The sequence below is a fragment of the Struthio camelus genome, chromosome 12 (genome assembly GCF_040807025.1).
Source record: "Struthio camelus isolate bStrCam1 chromosome 12, bStrCam1.hap1, whole genome shotgun sequence".
NCBI lineage: Eukaryota > Metazoa > Chordata > Aves > Struthioniformes > Struthionidae > Struthio > Struthio camelus.
This window is the reverse complement of record NC_090953.1, coordinates 17,618,655-17,639,935: the sequence shown is the minus strand read 5'-3', so window position 1 is coordinate 17,639,935 and position 21,281 is coordinate 17,618,655. Positions and strand designations below refer to the sequence as shown.

Below are 21,281 nucleotides of genomic sequence, written 5' to 3'. Positions count from 1 at the left end.
GGCTGAGGTTCCCACCTGGAGCTCTGGGCTCCCCACTGCAGCACCGGTTCTTTCATGCAACTTCTGCTCTTTTTATCACATTACAGAGGTCTGCCTTGGGTTCGCTTTGGTGTTTGGTCTGGTTTTAATTTAAGAATATCCAGAGTTGGAGCCTAGGTGTTCAAGACTGTGAGTTTAAGGAAACATGGCTATCTAAAAAGCAAATCAAAAAACACTGGTGTCCCTTCACCATTTCCTTCTATCCCATGTGAGTGATTTCAATTGTGAATTTGGAGCTTTGGGGGTTTTCGGTTTGCTATGTATTCTGCTCATAGTTGCTTTCCACTGCACAGTTATAGACATTTATAACTAATTTATGTGGTAGAGGGAAAGGAAAATGGAGAAAGTCTTCTGATTTCAGAAACTGTTTCTTGGAAATGTCACTTACGTTTAAATCATGAAGATGTTTCAGCCTTCTAAGTAGTTCATTGCAGCATTTCTTGTCTCATACTCTTATCTATCTCATACTGCTGAAAGCCATCATAGTGATATAAAGTTTGAATTTACGTTTATAGAACTGGGACATTCTCCAATAACAAGGTTTGGAGTTGAAGACACCCCACTAATTTCTGGTTCTGTACGGAGAACTTAATCAGTCCAGAAAAAATATAGTAATAATTCTTATCTTCTGAGCTTTGCTTATTCCCAAACTTCCTCTCGCCAAAAAAAAAAGTTGTCTCTTTCCACCTTCGTCAATTTAATGAGCTTCTGTATCTATTAAACTTAATGGTAGGCACAAACTGTGAAGACCTTACAGAGTCTTACTGAATTTTTATTTACAGTATTGAGGGTTCACAATCAAGCATATGGAACAAAACCAGTTTCCAGCACAAGATATTTCAGTTCATTAGAGGAGGAGTATGAACAGTCCCCGGCAGAATATGCAGACAAGACATTGTAGGCCTAGCTTGTGCAGAAAACTGGAAAAACAGAAAGGAGAGTAATTGAAGGGAAAAAAACAAAACAGTTTATTTTTTCTATTGTTCAAGTTAAGTAAAACGCAGCAAGCAGGAAGGAGCATAAATTATTATCAATTCTTGTGGATTCTCTGTTTTGTAACAAATATATCATTGTTTGTTTCTGTAATTTTTAGCTTTGTTTTAATCTTCAAACCAGTCTTGTGCTGCATCAGCAGGTAGATACCCTTCCTTGCCTTTACTCAAGAGGGTACCATTGCATCATGCCATTATTCTGTCTTAGCTCTTTCTCCCTGTTTCTTCTTCAGCTTTTTCTACCTTACTTCATAATGGTTTTTCCCACTCTTGCTTTCCATCTCGATTTTGCTGCACAACCCTGCTGGACTGTCCTTTCTATCCCTCCTCCTACTGGAGATCACAGCCGGACACTCTAGGTTTGAGAAAAATATATGCCGTGATCCGGATGAGCCTTCTGGCTCAGACCTGAATATTATGGCTGTAGGCAGGTGCAGTTTAGATCAGTGGACTATTGACTAAATCTATAACCAGGAATATGTAAGTTCCTTTCACAACTGGCTAAGCAGACCAGTTAGACCAATCTGGGGAAATGTGGGAAAGCTAAACGTGTGCCTGTGTGTGCACGCGCGCGTGTGTGTGTGTGTACGCGTAGGCCTAGCTGACTTTTTTTTTTTTCCCGACATACAATTCTCTTTCTCTAACCTGTGTCTTCCCCAACATAGCATCACTTCTTTTTGATTTGAAGACACTGATTAACTGTAGCTCAGATTTCAATATTGTTTTGTTTTGGGCTTCAATTATTTCCTTGTGCTCAGATTTAGGAAAAATATTTTCAAAACAGCAAAAGTAAAATTAGTTAATATTTTCTGTGTTGTTTTATACCTGGATGAATCACACATGACTTTACAAGAGAAACATTTTTATTAAAATCATACATAAACTGTTTCTCTGATTCCCTGTGTGCTTCTTCATATACAAGATTCTCTCCAGTACAGATTTCCAATTACAGAAGAAAAAAGTTGTTGAGTTTTTGTTCTGCCTTTTTGTTTGTTGAGATTTTTTTTTTTTACAAAACATCAGTGATAGTTTCTCCACTGCACATGGCTAAATACTTAAGAATAGAGCAGAATACAGACATGAAGAAAGAATGAATTCTTCAGACATTTCTTAAGAAATATTTGCAAACATTTCATTGTCTCCCTTCAGTGAACTGGGCTTTTCCTTTAGCTGCCATTGTAAAACTATTTCACTACACATAGTCAGAGGATACAAAATAGGAATGAGAGAGGCAGTTTTGTTATCAGAGAGCACTGGAAACTGAAGTTGCAAATATTTCCAGTATCTTTGATAAATTAAAATACTTTCAACCATGTAGGAAGTGAGTACCAACTTTGGCACTAATCCTACAAAGACTTATGGGTTTTTTTGATTTTACACGCTGTGCTGTCCTAGTCAAGTCAATGAGTCCGTCTTTGGAGCAATGTGGTAACACCACAGGCCAAACCCTGTTTCATGGAAGTGCCACAGTATTTGCCACTGACTGTCCAAATAGGACTGTCCACTGTTTAGCAATACTGACCAAAAGAAAAGTCGATTAAAGACAGTGCAAAGATACCCTATTAACTTGTACATGTTAACAGTAAAGCCTATGTAAGTTAATAATATTTTTGTTCATTAGTTAATAGTAATTGTAAAATAGGATACTGGATGAGGCCTTCTATTCTTTATGAATGCTTAATCCTGCATGACTTGAAAACATTAAGAGCAGTATTAAGCTATGAATGAACACATAAAATAAAAATATTTATTTTCCAGTCTAGAGTAATACACCCTATAGGTATGTAATTTATTATGGGAATGCAAATAAGCACCATTATTATTTGGAAATACTGTAAATTAAATTACCAATTTGAATCTAATAAATTATTAAAATTTGAAGAGTCAGTTTTTTACTTTATCAATAAAAATTTCTAAGTGGATCATAAATGGCATTTTATTTTACCTTACGTTCTCCAGAATATTTTAGAGTATCACTTTTACTTTTGTCTTTAAATGTTCAAAGTTTTTACTGATATAATGAAACAAGTCACAGGAACACATGCCTAATTATACAATACTGTATATAGATCTTTTACCCCATCTCATCTCCACTTGCTTGTTAGTTTAGAAAGGTCACAATACTTAAATACACAAGTTAGTTAAGTTTATTATGTTGCTCATAAGTCATTTTAGTCTACAACTGCATTATATAACACTATTTAATTTAAATATACACGTGTGCGTGTGCACGCCCACCCCCCCACCCACCCACCCCCACACACAGAGGATGTTTGTAAAACTAAACAAAGGTTTTCTAATGGTATCTTGGTTTTGAAAATTGGTCTATTCAGTGCCAATTCTGCTTCCCAGGAAGTCAATAGAAAGTCACTGTAAAAATGTCCATTGACTTCAAAGACAGTAATCTGTGTCAAGGCAGAGAACCTTGCCAACGTGATACTAAACAAGGGATATCAACTTGTTCTTAAAACAAAAAAAGTGAGAGTGCAGATGCTTATATATATAAGCATATAACTGCTTGATCAAGCCTACAAAACTAGGGACCACTGATATGCCTTTAGCAAATTAGGTGCCAGCTTCACCAATATATTACTCCAGTTTTACACCATTGTAAATCTCCTGAACTCAGCTGGAGTAGTGCAGTGGCAAATCAGCACCTGAGGGCCGTAAAGGGTTTTGTCAGTTGATCTATTAAAAGCTTGCATTTGCCACTTAGAGCAACATAGAGACCTGGGGAAGAGCAGCATGTCATTTAGTACATGCATTTCATTTGGACTACAGACTGGAACAAGGTTATAGCCTGTCTCTTTAGACAGGTAAGCAATCTGCTCTCAGGCAAAATCTGCCATCATGGTCTAGACTCTGCCCAGGGTGGAAGCTCCTGTTTCACCTGGTGGATCTGCTTCTGGAGTTCATCTTTGTCAAGTTTCATTTTTGCTTCTAGAACTTGCCGTAGAGACCCGATGCTCTCATAGATAGCTGCAAATCCTAATTGCAGACAAAAGTTGAATTAGTGTATAATCAAAAGCAAAAGAATATGAGATACCTACTATCAGGATAGACTTTCTACCATAACAGTCCATTTTTACACTAGGAGGATAGCAAAAGTCTGGAAGAATAATAGGGCTTTAATTGTGCTGCTGTGCTGATTGCAAAAAATGCCCCTGATTGCAGCCAAACTATGCCTAGGCACATTTTATGAGGGGAAAAAAAAAAGTTTTAAGCTAATAAGATGTCACCTTTTGTTGCTGTGAATTTCAGACTTCCCAAAAATCCTTTTGGATAGCACAAATGCAGCCATTACATCTGTCCCCAAAGTCTTTAAACTACTTTGCTACAATCAAACACATTTTGCAAATTATTATAGGTCAAGCATGGTCACCATAATTCAGAATGAAGAACTTGGTAACTATGGTCCTACCAGCATTTACTTCAGCTTTCATTTCTTTTATATCTTCATTAATCTCATTTTGAAGTTTGCCAATACGAACATTTATCTTTTCTTCAGTCTGTTTCGCTTCATGTTCTTCCATGGTTATCTTTTGTATTTCTTCTATTTTATCAATTTTCTCTGACATTTGGTTGAATTTCATCTCTATAGCCCTTTCACTCATTTCCTGGTGTGAGGGAAAATAACTGGAATGGGTTACTCTGCGTGTGAAATTAGAGTGATCTTTTCCAGATATGCAGGAGGTATTAATTAATCATCATTTCCTATGTGAAATGTAAAGATGTAAGGAATTATACTTTATTTCATAAAACATCTTAAACCGGCTTGATTATTGTAAGCTACAATACTGATGTGTTTAAAAGTGTTCTGATTTATTTCCAGATTCTCAAGCCTTGTAAACATTATATTTGACATCAATGGGAGGAGAGTTTTACAGATACTGAGAAGGTCTGAAAAACCCACTCAGATAGCTCAATTGCATCATCTTGATAGTAACAATGCTTTTGTGTACTGTCTGAGAAGTATTAGAACGTTCTTATTGAAACTTACGGTGTTTTCCTTAACAGTCAATGAGAACTGGTCAATTTTTTGCAGAAGATCTTTTTCAATCCGCTCGTGTTCCTGTTCCAGCCAGCTACGTGCAGACAAAATCTGGCTGCTGAGTTCCTCAATAGCATTTTTTAATCTAAGAGCATAAGATAAATTAGGAGATAAAGAGAGCAGAACTTTTGGTCATTCTGCAGTGACTGTTTATGATGATTTTCATAAAAATTTAATGATAATTTAATACATTTTTGACATATTAAGGTGAATCTATGAACTTTAAGGCTATTACATTGGATAAAGTAACATATTTAATTGTTTTAGAAAATAAAGAATGAAACAACACAACAAAATAGCAATTATTTGTATAAACCATACCACAACATTGTGAGGCAATATGCCTCCAGTATAGATGCAAATAATACATATGCACTTAGTGTAGATGTGAATTCTTCTCAAGTTAGGAAACAGAATATGATCATCCATTCATGTTATAATCTTCATGTCCATGGATCTTAAGTCTGAATAATGATTTGACAACCATTTCTTCTAGTAGCAGTGGCAGTTTATATTGCCCTGACTCTTGTCACCTGTACCTCAAGTTTACACCAACCAATTGTGCCAGTAGAACTGTTTCTTTAGACAGACTGGGGAAAAAAAACAAAGGAAAAATACAGCCCTTTTTTACAGTGAATATTTGAAATCTAGATCTCTGCTCTCGTCCGGTTTTCAAGTAGTTTTACTGACATAACTGGTAGGATTGCATGAGGATGCCAATAAGCAGTAAGGGGGAAAAAGAAGGACAGCTTAAGCCAGAACTGCATCTGAAAGAAATGCATGGAGAGGAGTCCATATTTAATTTAATTTATGCCTATAAATGTCTAGTAGTAGTTTAAATTCTTAGCTGTTTTCATCGTTAGTTCATCACTGATAATTCAGGTGTTTGAGGTAGTTGTATATACAACCTATCTGAAGCCAATTTAAAGCAGTGACCCTTGATGAACTGTGGGACTGGCTTCCTGGTTGCATGCAGCAGAGCGTTTTGCCCAGCTCTCAGCGCTCACATCTGGCGTGCTTTGCTTTACGCGTTTCTTGCGAAATGGTACCAGGCCACTTTTACAAAAATACTTATTATGTTCTTTAATACAAACTCTGCCTGAATATTTAGCTAGGGACTTAATGGGCTTTTCAGAAATGCCTAACCAGATTAGGGGCTTATTTCTCATTGAAAACCAGTACCATTTGACACACCATGTGACATCTACATATTTAGACAGCTAAATGCTTTTGTAGACCTATCCCTTAACTGAAGATTAGAGTCATGCAAAGGTCCTCTGGTTTTCGGGTCTGACAAGGCAGGTTTTCCCGTAAGGCCAGTACTCACTTCATGTCCAGAAGGTGGAGCTGTTGGTTGCTCTCTTTGTAGGCGATCTTCAGCTTTGCTTCCTGTTGCATTATTGATTGCTCTACTCTGCTCAGAAGATGAGAAATCTGAAACAAAATTCTGAATTTACTAGTTTTTGACAAAATTTTGTCATGTAGTCTCATATGAGAGGTTTTTATAACACTAGAGGAGATATTAAAGAATGGCCATTTTTGCTGACATTTCCAAAATGATCAAATTAGTAATAGGATATCTCCAATTAAATTCAGAAATTTTATCGAAATAATACCCTTTATAATTGGAGATATCCTATTACTGATATAAAATATTTATCACAGAAACAATCATCCCGGTTTTAGAAAGTTCTGTTTTATATTTATTGGTATATATCTGATTTTACAGGATTCATGACAATATGTTCCTAGCGTGCTAACACGCCAAGATACTATACTGAGCCTTCCGAGGAAGCTAAAGTGAATTTTAACTATTTACCTGCCACAAAATGAAGATATAAAATGACTTTGTTGCCCAGGAAAATAGGAAGACACTGAGATGGAGGTGTGCAGAGTCCTTAATATCATAAGCCTCTGCTTGCATTTAGTACTGCCTTCCATTCTCATACCCAACAGAAGAAAACCCCAACAGACAGATTTCTGGAGTCACAGAACCCAAAGCCAGCTTCATATTGCAGACCTTCAAAACCAGTGTTTACATACACATGTCAAAAAAAAATCAGCCTGGGAAGGCCAAGAGTCAACTCCTTTATCCCATATATACCTCTAAGTTATGCAGAAAGGGGGGGGGGGGTGTGAAAGGGCCTGGCTATGCATCAGGTAAGATCTGTTTTTATACTGAGGAAACAGGGACAGTAACTGTGCACTCTGGTCATATAAATACCCAAGTCACTTAGTGCAATACAAACATGTAGGTACTTTCTCCCCTTCACCTTTCTTCTCTCCAGTCTGCATTTATAAGGGCTGAATCTGTAGCAAAATACCCCTAATAGCTATTAATGTCCATGCACAAGAATTGGGAGACATTACATCTTCATTCCAGTCCTAAATTCTTCTTGGCCACAGTGCTGTTTCATTCTGCCCAAGGTAGAGGACAACAGACCTCTCTTGCTTTCAGGAAGCCGGTCTTTGTGAAAGTCACAGTTTTTGTGAAATTTAAATTTTATAAGTTCCTACTGAAAACTATGTTTTTAATTTATCAATTTTTTTCCAAAATATCTTATGATGAGATGTTTGTGTTCCTTAGCATTGCATATTGCGCATTCACAAAACACTCTGATAGTTTAGTAAGTGCAGAAAATGCACCCTGAAGCAACCCATTTCTTTATTTGTAGCATTTACACACACACACACCTAGAAAACAAATGTCTCATCTGTGCCAAGCTTTAGAGCAGTGCAATTTTTGTTGTATATAATTGAAATACTTGCTTGTCACTTCAGCAGATAAAGAGTGACCCTGGTCCTATAATAGATTATGGAACTTAGACCTTCTATTTTTTAAAATCTGTAAATATAACAGGATCACAGAAAATTCCTCCACTGATGTCTTTGCTGCCCAACTCCAAGAAAGATACTGGGACAGATTTTGCTTCTGACTGTACAATACAATTGATTTATTCTATGAGTTTACTTAATGTGTTCAGCAATTATTAGTTTCCCAGACATAGATCTAGACTGCATCACAGCATATAACAGCACAGAAACAAGAAACTGTTCTACTCGCATTTGCATTTTTGCTGAAAAGGAGGCAGAAATAGGAAGAGATAAGTCATGGCATCACTGCCTACAATCTGGTCCTTGGAATAGACTTGTGATCCCAGATGAACATTTCAGATAAAGTAGTTACATAAATCAAAACACACAGGGAGAAACACTGGTGCCTGCAGTTTTACGATAGTTTTGTGTGGCATCTGTGTTAACAATCTACCCTCAAGAAAGCGTTCTCGTTAGTAATCACTGAAGCTTGCTCATTCCAAGAGTTCTTTTAGGTACCTTTAAAATGACACTAGCCCCTTCTACACAGCATGCTAAAAGCAGCAAGCTAAGGACTTTTTTTTTTAATCAGTTAGACCAGTGTAGGAATGTAGGTCAGTACCAGCATTCAGTCTAATAAGGACTCTGAGCAGATACCTCGCCAGTTGTAAATCTGTGACCTCCCATGATACTAGTTAACAATAATGGTGTCCGTGTGAATTAGAGGATAACTCTTACCCATATGCGGAGCACTTAGCTGTACATACCATACCTGTATTTCTGCCTCTTTGATTTTAGATTCTAAGATCAGTTTAGAGGTGTGTTGATCTTTACTTAGGCTCTGAAGTCTTTCATACGTAATTTTGTGCTCTGCAGACAGTCTGGCTAACCCAGCATCACACCTGTTGGGATACATGAATACCAGTTAACAGCTGAGCAGAGCGCGAGGGCCAGGCTTTTAAAATTATACATTCCAGAATGGGCATAGTTTTGTTTCTCTGAGGCGTGACAGAAAATATAAAAAGCAACAGCTTTGCAACTACTGTAGCAAATGTGAACAGCAGGCATCTGTAATTGTTTTTAAGGCAAATTATTGTTTTGGATTTGATCACAGTGCATCTCTTCTCTGTGGTACTCACTTCTGTGATCAGAGAGGTCATACATTTTTAAGGCAACAGTGAAATATTAAAAGTTCTGATCGGTGTGACACTAATGTCAGTCTGCGGTATGTTAATGAGATTACTTACTATTTCTACAGATCTACTGTAATCAGCACCATTTAAAATACAGTTGAATTTTAAATCCCATTGTCTGTAATTGTGGAATATGTTTCAGGTTTATCCTGCAATGTTTCTTTCAAACAATATTCCATATATTAGAGGGGCCAAAGAGAAGACATCTCTTTGGTATAGGTGTTGTATGCCCTCACAAACACCTGGTGAGTTTTTGCTTGGAAGAAAATGCTAGTATGCTGCAGGCACAGAATTAGACTCTGATATCACTTTTGTGAGTGTACATTTCAAGTTAAAGATTTATAGCGATTAAATAATTTTAGTCCATGTTCTACCAGCTTTCAGATGGCCAAAAATACATTAGTAAGATTTGCATATGGAAAACCATGGTCTTTTCAACAGTTCTGCTTCAAGCTTATACTACATGAGGAGTCTGAAGAAAATGAGCACTCTAAAAAAAACTGCTCATCGGAGTTTGGATTTTCTTCCTTGTTTAAAAAAACAAACAAAGAGCAGACATACTACAAATCCCCACTGAATTTTTCCTATCTCGGAAAGTTCCAATTTGATGTTTCTTTATAGATAGATTCATGATAAAGTGACAATAAAATCCTTCTTTAAAATATTGCTTAAATCCAATGTTCAGAAATATTTAATAGCTAGGTAATAAAATCAGACTGCCTATATAAATGTAGCTAGTGGAGTGCGGATATAAAGACAGAAGTTGAAAATAACTTTTGAAGTCTGATCACCTTAAAAGTGCATGGAAAGCAGTGAGAAATTAGATTAAGATTCCTAGGAGGAATACTAGTCCAAAATATCCGAGCTGAGGGTAAGGGTATAAAAAGTCAATTACAAAAAAGAGGTGTACTTCCAGCTCGCTCACAAAATAGTTAAGATTGTATTAAAGGCCATTTTGTACAAAGAAATGCACAATAAATAATTATCTATCTTCATGTCTAAAATGTTGAAGTAGGTCGCCCAAACAACCTGTTGTAGTTTTTCATGTGCAATTGCAGGCACACGCTGTTGAAATTTGGGGCAAATATGCATTAGAATGGGTTCGTTTTACTTGATTTTGGAGGGCATTTTCTAAAAGTTCCAATTACCAAGCTGCATACTTATGGGCAATCAGTAAATGAAGAATAAATGGAGAGATGGTTTTGTAGCGCCAAGTATTCTCAGTTTCAGAGTACAGTATAATTCCAGAAACCAATAATATTTAATATAAACAGTGAAATTTTCAAACGACTGTCTTCCAAATCATAGTATGCAAAAGCAGTAGTTGTTTTTCTGGCACAAAATTGGGTGTGTAGAGTATTTTTGTTGCTGGTGATCTTTAAGAAATCAAAACCTGATGGTTGTTCTATTCTGTATCATTAGTGACTAGATAAGGCTGAGAACTACCTCACTGCTCTGCAAGAGGATGCTGTATAGATAAGCCACCATGGCGTGTATAAATTTATAATATTCTTGTGTTATGATGACAGGCAAGCACAGGAGAGCTGTAGATTCTGAGTAGCCTGGACCTGCAAGGCCACGTGGGTCCTCGTTGTGCACATCTCCTGCGCAGCAAGTGCCCAGGGTGTGGCAGATTTATTGTACTTAGGAAGATCATATATGTAGTGCCTCCCAGATGCATCAGATTCATTGTGCAGTGCAGCAAAATCTGCCTACATGCGATACGTCCAGGATGTGTAGAATGAATCAGAGCAATAATGCACGAAAAAATCAACTGCATATGTAAAGTAGACCCAATCTACACATGTGTAGTTGCCACTTCTCTGGAGGTTTCAGGTATCAGATAGCCTCTAGAGACAGCTGCTGCTACTGTTCTGACAAGGCTGCCTGTGTGTAGACTTTCCAGACAAATGATCATAGTCCACAAGATATTTTGTACATATATGATAGGACAGCACTCATTCTCTAACGTCACTAGAAATGAAATTGGTAGATCTGTGTTGTATAAAACTATCAACATCAGGGACAGGAGGCTGGAGTAATGGATCTACCAACTCTCCTTAATTATGTGTCACTGAATTTAATAAAGGTAATTGTTTATATTGAAATTAATAATAATGATGATTGTTAAAAAAATGCACAGCATCATTTATGCTGACCGCTGTAATGATGTTTTGCAAATCCGTAGATAAGTAATGCATAATTAGAAATGGCTCAGAGACCTGAGCTGCAATGTAGATTCAAACTTCCCCTGCAAAGGTTTTTAGTTCATCTGGTAATGCAGGTGAACTCAAGTGTGAGGTCTGTCTGAATCGCGCTTGCCCAGGACTGTGGGCGGCGTGGTTTGGGAGCTGTGCTCCAGAACTGCATGTGTGTGCAGTGATCCTTGTTCTCACCATTAAAAGCAGCAACACTCAGGAATTAACAGGACAGCTGTTCAATGATGTATTGATACGTTACAGAACAGTTGGTGTTAGGAAATAAATAATCCTCTCTCCAATATTGAGGTTGAATGGGATGTTTAGTATGCATGTAATTAGTGGAACTGAAATTTGGCCAGAATCCTAACATTGACGCTAAAATTTGTACAGGATGAAAAAAAGGCTCAGACGTGTGCGGTTTGCCATCAGTCACCACATACAAACCGAGTCACAGCAATTGTCTATGTGCATGCTTCTAGCCTAGAGCAAATGTGAGGTTTGAGTTAAATTAGATTAGCCTCCTTTCACTACAGCCTAAGCCATACACGGCACCTTAACTATGGCCAAGAGCAAGCTCAGCTGATGCACAGTAAATTGGTAACCCGCAGTAACTTGATCATGTTTGTAAGGTTTCAGTCTTTGAGGTCATCTGAAAGCCACCATGACCAGATGTACTCTTTGGATTTTGCTGGAGGGATTGTTAAAGTAAACGTATACTAGGTGAGTTCATCTCCTTTTAGATAATGAATACTGGATAGAGTAATTAGAAAGTGTTTCATCATAGGGAACGTTTCTGTTAAGTATTTGTATGGCACCAATAGCATAAGATTGCAATCTTGATCATGATCCCTAGGTACTACCATGATCATTATTCACAGGAACACTAATTTTCCTAGTAGAAACTAAATAAATAAGGGCAAATAACTGTCTCTCATGAAGCACTGCTTTATCTTGATTTCTGATAAAGGAAAGCTAATTCGCTTTCACACAGGAAAGTTTTTATGTAGGTGCCTAATGCTGAATAGAAGGTAGCAGTTCAAAGATAGTAAACTGATTCTCTTATGTTAATCAGCACAAACATGTGACATTCATTGCACAGTCTGACATAAGGCAGACTCATATAGTCTCTTGCAATCTGCACATAAGTTGAAACTCAAGCAAAATAAAAGGGAGTTGCCCTAAGTAAACAAAAGAAGAAATCCTGGCAAAGACTCTGCTAGTCCTCCCTCATTCCCCATGTCAAGTACTCAGTCGTGTGGGGCCTCGTCATGAGGCTCATGCTGGCACGTGCTTATTCACGGGAGTTCTCTTGTTGAAACCAAAGGCACTATTTGCATGAGTGACCGTTCACCAATGTGAATAAAAGCTTTGCAAAGTGACTTTAATTGTTTTGCTCCAAATATGGGACTTTCTCAGGGTCTTGTAGGATCTCAGAGTGGCCCTCTTACGCAAAGAAACCAGATCTAGGCATGTAAATTTGGCACAGATTCCTCAGTGGCATAAAATAATACTGAATCGCTTTTCTAGTCTGACTGATAAGCCTGACTAGTTCATTCCTGTTTATTAAAGGACAGTGTATAACCTGAAAAAAAATCAGGTGCCTAATGAGTATTTAAAACCTCTCTATTCTTTACAAAGTAGGCTATGAAGTTATTTGTGGAAACTTCGGACTACCCAAGACAAACAATCTAACAGAAAACTTTTAATTCAAGGAAAATCCCTGCTTGAGTACTTTTTGTAGGCACTGAAGATATCAGTAAATCAACTGAGGTAAATAGCTGCCAAAACTGGCTGTGCCAAAAAAGAAAGAAATTATCTATACAATATAGATAATAGGGCAAACTCAGGACAAGTGCAACTCCACTGAGATTACCAACCACAATACCTGACTAGGTCCTTTTCCATAGCTGTACAAACCCTCCATCTTTTGAGTTCATCTTTGCAGACACTTAAGCAAATATTTTTGTTGTACATACGTTTGCAAAAGTGTCAATGATGGTACAACCTCAAGGCTTTGTAGTTGCACAGTTGTAACCAGAAGTTTGAAGTAACTTGGAAAACATCTGTTGTTATATGCTTTTCTGCTCCCGACATGTCAGGTAGTCCATGTTATTTTAAAAATGGCTAATCAGTAATTTGATGCACTTATTTCTAACTCTTAAAATATATGCAAAGATGTGCAATTATTATGTTCTTTACAAGTGCAGCCTGTTCCATGCTGCCTTTATAGTAATTGTGCTAATTAATTTGTTTCAAAGGCAGACCATAGTAATTTCTAAAGCTGAACCAAAACCAAATGGCTATGGAATTTGAGGTCATTTGTTCAAAGTTCATTTCCGGAGTGAAGGGTCATATTTGGTAAATTTAATATTTAATACTCGAATGCTGGATTATTATTTGTTTTCTTGAAAACAGTGAGCAAAATTATCCTGGGAATTTTGCCAAAGTTGAATTCAGACCATTATCAATATCATTGACGTTCATACTTCAAGACTAACACATCAGCTAGTCCCCAAAATATACTTCCGTATTAACATTTACCTTGCAACTCTTCCCCGAAGATCTCCTAAACCAGAAAGCTGCCGCATTTCCAGACTCTTTAGGGTAGAGTTTGTTCCATAGCTGAGATTGTCTCTGACACGTATCTGTTCCTGCAGCATCTACAAAGCATTCATATGCAAATATGAATTCAGTATGTCATATTTAATGTACATTTAAAATGTCACTCATTATTTTTTCAGTAGTTCAGTAATATCGGATACAGTTTTACTATTACTTTAATAAAACCTTTGTCTTGTATCATACTAAAACAGGTGCCTTTAGGTCATTTATTATTTCTTATTTTTACTGTCCAATCTGCCCATAAAATCCCACAAGCTATATAAAGTATACCTTGACAATGGCATGAAGACTTCAAATACTAACATGTCTCCATCTGTTTTTCTCACCACACCCATGTTGCTCATTGCAGCAGAGGTCAGACCTGAAGTAACGTATCTGTGTATAGTTAGCTCATAAAAATAAGCGCTTGGGTTTGGCTGCTTGTGTTGTCAGTAAGTTGGAAATGAAAGAAACGTTATTGCAGAACTGAGGCATTTCCTAGCGTTTATGCAGCACAGCCTTTGGACTGAAGTTGAGCTGGGCATTAGTGTCACGTTAATTCATTTTTTCTGGGTTTTTCCAGTGTTGCTCTTGAAAGCAAGCTTTTTAGTACCACAAAGGTTTCTGTGTTTATATACTAATATCCTGTACTATTTTCACAGCTATTGAAAGACTTACATAATTTGCAAACAGTTTTTTAAGTTATAAAAACAACTTACAAGCCTACAGGATCTTCAGATCTTATCTTAACTTCACTTACCAAACTGTGCTCAGTGTTCTTACTAAATTAGAAGGAGTAAGTAGCTGCCTTGGTATTAGTCCTATGAAAAAGTCTGAACGTACCTCGATGTCCCGATTAAGCTGCCTGACTATTGCAGTTATGTTTCGGATGTGCTCTTCTAAGAGTTGCCGAGCCAAGCGGTCGCCCCCCCCCTTGTTCTGCATTCTGTGCAAGGTGGAAACAATGTCCTCCTTAATGCGAAAAGCGTGTTCCACAAGGGCGGCCGTTGTTTTCTCATGGCTTAGGATCCTGTCTTCTAGCTGATCCACTAGGCTTGCAGACGCCAACGGGACCGCTGTCAGCGCTTGGCTGTGCAGTGGTATGTTTCGAACCCGTCTAGTGAAGAACATTCAGATATTGTTGAGTGCTCACGCAAAACCCGTAATATCTTTTAGCTGGAGACTTTAGGGTGCTATCTTAGTAGCAGTACTGGGAAGAAATACCAAAATACTCACGGAGAGAGGGCCCACTGCTACAAATAAATGGATCTACTGTTTGCTACTGCATGTATCTGGTACAAAGGCAGGTCAAGATCTTTTTCCCACTCCTTAAGGAAGCTTGCAAAGGCTTAGGATCTTAACAAAAGGATATTAGCATTATAACAGTAGTTGCAATTCAGAATGGTAATTTGATTGAGAACCCAAACTTGGGGCACTTTTATTGAGTTTTAGAAGTAATTCTCTTTGTCTGTACAGTTTTCTTCTTCATTCAGCCTTAATCAAAGCAGTAACTGTAGAAAGTAGAGACTGTAAATTAAATAAAAATAGACCAAGATTAAAAAGGGGTAGCTTGTGTCTATTCCTTTTTTTCTGCACATACGCTATACTGTAATACCATACAGAAGCTTGTCCTCCCATAAACTGGACAGGAACATAGGTAGATGTAAAAACTGAGGAGAGAGCAAAATTATGACAGGCTTCTCTTCTCATAGGGCTTCTCATAGTCTAAGAAGTCAAATTCTCCAAAAAAAAAAAAAAAAGCAGTGGGAGCTCACCGGTATTTTAACTTTTAAAAATCATGCTATTGATGCATGCTATCTTTTTCAGCAGCTATGTTCTGTAAAGAAAACGGGAAATTTTTCAAAAATTTAAGTAGAAGATACAAGTAGATACAACCTCTTTTGAAATAAGAGATCTTTTTCTTTGAACTCTGTCATTTACTGTGTATTGTCCATGTTGTTTCATGTTAATGAGCCAAATTCTTGGTTTACTTTCACCATAATGATGTTGACAGAGATGTATGAGGACTAGTAAAGGTCAGTTCTGGCCCTGACTTTATACGTTTATTCAATACTATTAGAAGATGTTGGTCAAAATATAGTATCCTTGCACTTCTATTCAGTTACAGTCTAATCTATGTATTTTCCTTGAAAAAGGGTTAAGTAAAAGCCAAGTAAGTAATTGTGATTTGGGCCACGATTTGAAAGACTCCACAATATTTCACTTTGCTTTGCGTACTAAATGCCAAAGTTCCAAATAACAGCATTGCTGTAAATAGGGAATTAAGAGAGATTCATAATACTCTGCAATATGAAGATTTTATTTTTCACATTCCAGACCGTACCTTTCAGAATGGGCAAGAGTTGGGAAGATTGGGCTTCGCTGGGCCATTTTCCGGTCAATAATTTATGTCTGTTGAAAAAGTACATATTGAATTATTTAACAGTTTATATCTGGCAGTGAAATGACTTAATATTTTTGCTTTATGTGAACATTTAAGTAAAGTTTAAGATTAACGCTGACAATTCTGATCGTAGAAGAGTTTAAAAATCACTTATAGAATAAATGCATTAAGAAATTGATGCAAAACAGCAAAAAAATGAAAAATAAAAACAGCTAAAAAGCCTTTTATAATGAAAACAATGCCCCTGAAAAGGGCACAGTTGACAGCCTTGAAACTGAAATCAGCTGTTGACCCACAGAACTGGTCTGGCAGGACAGGAATAAACTTCTCGTCCCCAGTCTGTCTACTGGTCTCAGGCATCATCAATCAGTGCATACAAAAGTAAGATATCCAAGATTATAATAAAGCTTAAGAATGGAATTCAATCAAAATATTTAATGACAACAGATTATTAGGGGTAAAATATTTTTCAGGTAAAAATAGTGGCAGTCAAATACCTAACTGAATTGTGTTAGGATCACTATAATTTAGCAAAATGGAGTCTTTTATCCATTTGTTTTCAAATCCGAGTGGTCACACTTTGTATGTGATGAGTATATAAATTCTGTTTTTAATTGTTAGACGTAGTCAGCCAGACTGTGATAGACACTGAGGCAGGATAGCTCTGTTAAATAGCTTCAGTAAGACATTTTAGATGCGTTAGTGTAAGTGAGACCAGTAGCTTTGCTCTGATGACAAAAATTAAAAAAATAGAAGGATGGTAGCCTTAATCAAATCCAACTACTGCGCCCCATATAAAACAAATGCATATTTTAAAATATAAAGATGATATGAATGAGCATGACTGTCCTGCTGGAGGCCTGATCCTGAATTCCCTGGGATCCTAAAATCCTCACTGAAAACTAAAGGCTCGTCTATGAAAACGATTCTGCAGTTGCTGATGAAACCTGGTACAATATGCTATACAAATGGAAAGGGAAAATCAGGGTTATTTAAACAAAGCCATCAGCTTTTGAATATGATAAAGTGGTAGGCGTATCCTTAGAAATCTCAAAATGCGGAGCTTGTTTGTGCTTTAGAAACATAGGAAAGCACTGCCTAAAAAACAGCGAGCAAACATTGTCACAGTGTGTGTGTTCTATTTATAGCATAGTGCTTCAGAAACTACAAATTAGAAAAGAAATAGTTTCAAGAGAGGCTGGGTTGCTGAGCAGCAATGGCACTAGATTAGAATTCACAAGATTTGATTTTAATTCCTTGCACAGTCTCTGATCCTGATGACTTTGGACAGGTATTTCCATGTCTAATGACTCAGTTTCCCTATATTTAAAATGGAGATGATGATACCTACCTCCTTGTTTAAGTTCTTGCATGTCCCTGAGTAGGAAGCACCGTGTAGGAGCTGGGGATGCTTGCGATGCTGCTGCATTCGCAGTTCTACACCGACACTGAATGTCCAGCCCTGCAACCCGCTCCCCACACGTGGAGTTTCCTTTAAGTCTGCACTGGTTTTTTTTAAACAGTGCCGCCATCCTGTGGGGAGCTACTCCTAACTGTGCTGAGGGCTTATACAGTAACCTGGTACAGAGCCTAAGTTCTTAGTAGATCTGAGCTCATTTGTTCTTTCTTAGTCCTCCGGGCCATAACACATTTTAATGATCTTGATGCAGCAAAGCATTTAAACACAATTTAACTGTAAACACAGGAATATCCCGCTGACTTAGGTGGAGCTATGCCTATCCCAGCAGCAAAGCACTGGATGCTACCTGAAAAACCTAAGAACGAATATTAAAGTCTTTCAAATGTGCATCTAGCAATATCTTAGTGGGATACTCTTTATAAAAAACAGCCAAACAAGAAATTCTCAGCTCATAGTGGTTCATCCTACAGCCTTTGATATACATTTCATATCAATTCAAAAAAAATGCTTGGAGCAGAATTAGCGTAGGATTGCTTGAAGTTTTTACTTTTTTTTCCTGACTGCCATTAGCCATACAGCTAAACACAAATGTCTGGAGAAACGACACATGAAACAAAATGTACACAGATGGACTTCTCGTTCATTTGGCATTGTTAATTTAAGCACATCGCTTAGTACACCCTGAAATCTCTCTCAGTCATCGATCAGATTTCTTGGTTTGATCTGCTCCAACATCCGGAAGGGATGTATAAGGATCCTGTTCAGCACCTGTACAAAAACTTTGTTGCAGTTTAGAGGTATTTCCAGTAAACAGTAATAGTTAGGTGTCAGAATTAATGACATATTCCCTCTCTGTGAGTGTGTGCAGTACCCATTCAAAGTAATAAATACAAACTGTAAGAACAAAATAAGCTCTAATGCCTGGAACCTGAGGAGTGTAATTTCACATAGCTCCAGGTGTAATAGTGCAAAACTGATACCAGCAGCATAGATACCCGTTGAAATACTGGCTTTAAGTGTTTAGTTTTCCTTTATTTAAAATGAGGTTGTCTCCTGTTGGATATTACCAGAGTAATTTAAACCATAATATCTTAACCCAATAAATTTTAGGTGATTTGTTAAATGTACTGAACGTTCCGAATATCCTTGTTCCAGGGAAGAGACAGAGATTTCTTTCCCGGTTAGAAGTGATATACCTGATTGCCAAAGTAGCAGTTCACTTGAGATTTAAAGCAGCTGTTGCACACAAACCTCTGATACTTCTTTACTGTTTCTGTAAGTCACTGACCTCAGACAGATGCAAACTTGAAAAAAAAAAAAGTATATAGGACAGGCTAAAGAAGCACTGTTAGCAATACAGAGCTCACTCCTTGTTGTCTGTACTGTGGCATCCCTTCCCCACTTCAGCAGGCCGTCTCGCGTGTTTATTTTCGGCGGGTTCTCCGCTTCTCCTTTTGTAACAGATAATCACAGCCGTGGTAGTTCCGTTCTCCATCTTCCGCTATCGTCTGCGTATGACACTTGCTGTAGTTAGTGCCTGAGCACCTCGGAGCGTTTGTCACCTGTGTTCTAGCAGTATCCCCGGGAGGTGGGAAAGGATTATTATCCCCGAAAGGATTATTATCCTTATCTTGCTGGTAGAGAACTGAAGCACGGGGCGGCTATGTGACTTGCCACAAGTCACGCAGGGAATCAGAGCAGCCTGAAAGACTCGCCTAGGCAAACGCTCTAATCGCTCTTTTCTTCTTAAAATAGCACACTCTGGTTGCTGCGCGGGGAGCGTATGGTAGCGCTGCCCCGGGACCCGCGGGAGCCTAGCGTCACTCCGAAGCACCTTGGGACAACGTTTTGGAGCAAGTGAGAAAGTCAGCGTGCCGCAGCTCGCAGCAGAGGTGGGTCAGGACCCGACTGTCTCGGTGAGCCGCGTCAGACAGCCCTCGCCGTGCGCCCGGGCACGCGGGCGGGCGTGGGGGGAGCCCCCCGGCTGGAGGCGCCGCGCCGCGCCGCGCCGGCTCGGCCCCGAGGGCGAGCGGAGGGGCCCCGCCGAGGAGCAGCTCCGCCAGCCGGCGGGCTGCGCGGGGCCACGCCGCTCCGCAGCGCCGCGGCCAGCCCCGGCGCCCCCCCGCGCCGCAGGGCACCGGCCAGCACGGGCGGCGCCGCGCAGACCCGGGGCGGACGGCACGCTATCAACACCGCTCCTTTGCCATGCAACACGGAGGGACGGAGCTGGGACAGGCTGCCGGGCGCCTTGCCCCCGCGCGCCCACTCACCAGTGCCGGAGGAGGGCAGGGCAGAGCCGCCCGCCGGTGCCCCGCATCCTGGCGGCCGCTCGGCGGGTGCCGAGCTGCGCGGGGCGGCGCGCTGCCGGCGGCGGCCGGGCTGGGCGCGGGCGGGCGCTGCCGGCCGGGCCTGCGGCTGCGGGCCGCTGCCGGAGGCCGGGCTGCCGGCGGGGAGGCGGCTGCGGAGGGAGCCGTTGCCAGGACGCCGTCGCCATGGGAACGCGCGCTCAGCCCGCCGAGCCGGCGCGCCGCCCTCAGCCCCGCAGCGCGGCGCCCCGGCGTCACCTCTCCGCGGTGTCCGCGCCTTGTGCGGGAGGGAGGGGAAGGACCCAGCGAGTGGAAGCCTTTTCCCGTACGCGGGGGCGGCGGGGCCGAAGGCGGCGCAGGGCCGGGCCGGGCCGGAGAGCGGCCGCGCCGGCAGCCTCCCCTCCGGCCGGTGGCCGCCCCCCCAAAGCGCGTTTGCTGCTGACAAAACAGCAGTTACTCTGCACGTCTGAAAGCGCAAGAGGACTGACTGAAAGTACGGAGTTTTGCAGAGCGTATAACAAACCCCGGCAGAGTACGAGATTGTGCAGTTTGTCAGTTTAAATCAATGGCGAGTAATATTTTTGTTTGTAAGGTCGCAGGGTTATATTTTCGAACCGAATCTAACTTTTAGTTTTGGTTAAGCTTCACGTATCACAGAAAAGATGCTTTCTCCATTTGCCCAGCAAAGGTATGTGATCGAGGAGATACATGAGGTGTGTCTGGGCCTTCGCTTTTGTTTCCTGCTTGCGTCATTCTTTGGACTTTGGTGCAACCACCCTGGGTAAACAAACGGTAAGTGAAATCACAGCCACGCTTACTGCATCAGTCCTCTCTAAAATAGCAGCTTGCCTCTGGTCTTGGTTGAAACACTGCTGTGTAGGCAAACCATGGCAGTGCCGGGTATCTGGCAGACTGAAAGGTTAAAAGTCTTGGAGAGCGCACATTACAAAGAGTAACGTGGCATCTGAATCGATTCTCTGATTGACCTGTTTATGTTAAAGTAATTCCCACAGCAAAGGATCAGGCCAAAAGCAAAATATGCCATAGGTGTCTTCAAAAGGGGATAGTGAATGACGTAGCCTCATAGGCAAATTTGGGCTGGAAGGGAGCTCAGGAGGGCTCTAGTCCCCCCACTGCTGAAGGCAGGGTCACCTCTGAGGCCGGATGAGGTTGCTCAGGGTTTTATCCAGCCTGGTCTTGAAAACCACCAAGGACGGAGACGGCGCAGCCTCTCCAGGTGCCTGTTCCCGTGCTTGACCT

General features: G+C 39.9%; 2 protein-coding genes across 6 annotated transcripts in view; one reads left to right on the top strand and one right to left on the bottom strand.

The window, feature by feature from the left end:
• Positions 1-21,281, top strand: part of MYO1E (myosin IE) — a 125,615-nt gene that overhangs the window by 793 nt on the left and 103,541 nt on the right. The window contains exons 2-3 of one of the 3 annotated variants that reach the window (XM_068958851.1): positions 19,471-19,607; positions 20,705-20,813. In XM_068958851.1, the coding sequence (XP_068814952.1) occupies positions 20,730-20,813 (84 nt within the window). In that variant the 5' untranslated portion in view covers positions 19,471-19,607; positions 20,705-20,729. Of the gene's footprint in view, positions 1-19,470; positions 19,608-20,704; positions 20,814-21,281 lie in introns of those variants that run through there. The other 2 variants (XM_068958850.1, XM_009681621.2) reach the window with 2 other exon arrangements.
• Positions 1,618-20,067, bottom strand: FAM81A (family with sequence similarity 81 member A). 3 transcript variants are annotated; one of them, XM_068958862.1, is made up of 9 exons: positions 19,986-20,067; positions 16,236-16,303; positions 14,735-15,008; positions 13,832-13,950; positions 8,669-8,798; positions 6,410-6,516; positions 5,032-5,167; positions 4,453-4,648; positions 1,618-4,019 (listed from the first exon to the last, which is right to left on the bottom strand). In XM_068958862.1, exons 2-9 carry the CDS (start codon positions 16,280-16,282, stop codon positions 3,880-3,882), a joined length of 1,149 nt encoding a protein of 382 aa, XP_068814963.1. In that variant the 5' UTR covers positions 16,283-16,303; positions 19,986-20,067; the 3' UTR covers positions 1,618-3,879. The 3 variants fall into 3 exon arrangements, with proteins under 3 accessions (XP_068814963.1, XP_009679759.1, XP_009679760.1); XM_009681464.2 differs by lacking the exon at positions 19,986-20,067 and adding an exon at positions 18,912-19,042; XM_009681465.2 differs by lacking the exon at positions 19,986-20,067 and adding an exon at positions 17,647-18,085.

What these genes read in the sequence shown, in the direction of transcription:
- FAM81A (XM_068958862.1), bottom strand. Translation starts at nt 16,282, where the DNA reads ATGGCCCAGCGAAGCCCAATCTTCCCAACTCTTGCCCATTCTGAAAG. An exon ending in AGCTTAATCGGGACATCGAG is followed by an intron (nt 13,951 to 14,734) that starts GTACGTTCAGAC and finishes AATGCTTTGTAG; the next exon opens with ATGCTGCAGGAACAGATACG. An exon ending in TGACTGTTAAGGAAAACACC is followed by an intron (nt 4,649 to 5,031) that starts GTAAGTTTCAAT and finishes CCCTCACACCAG; the next exon opens with GAAATGAGTGAAAGGGCTAT.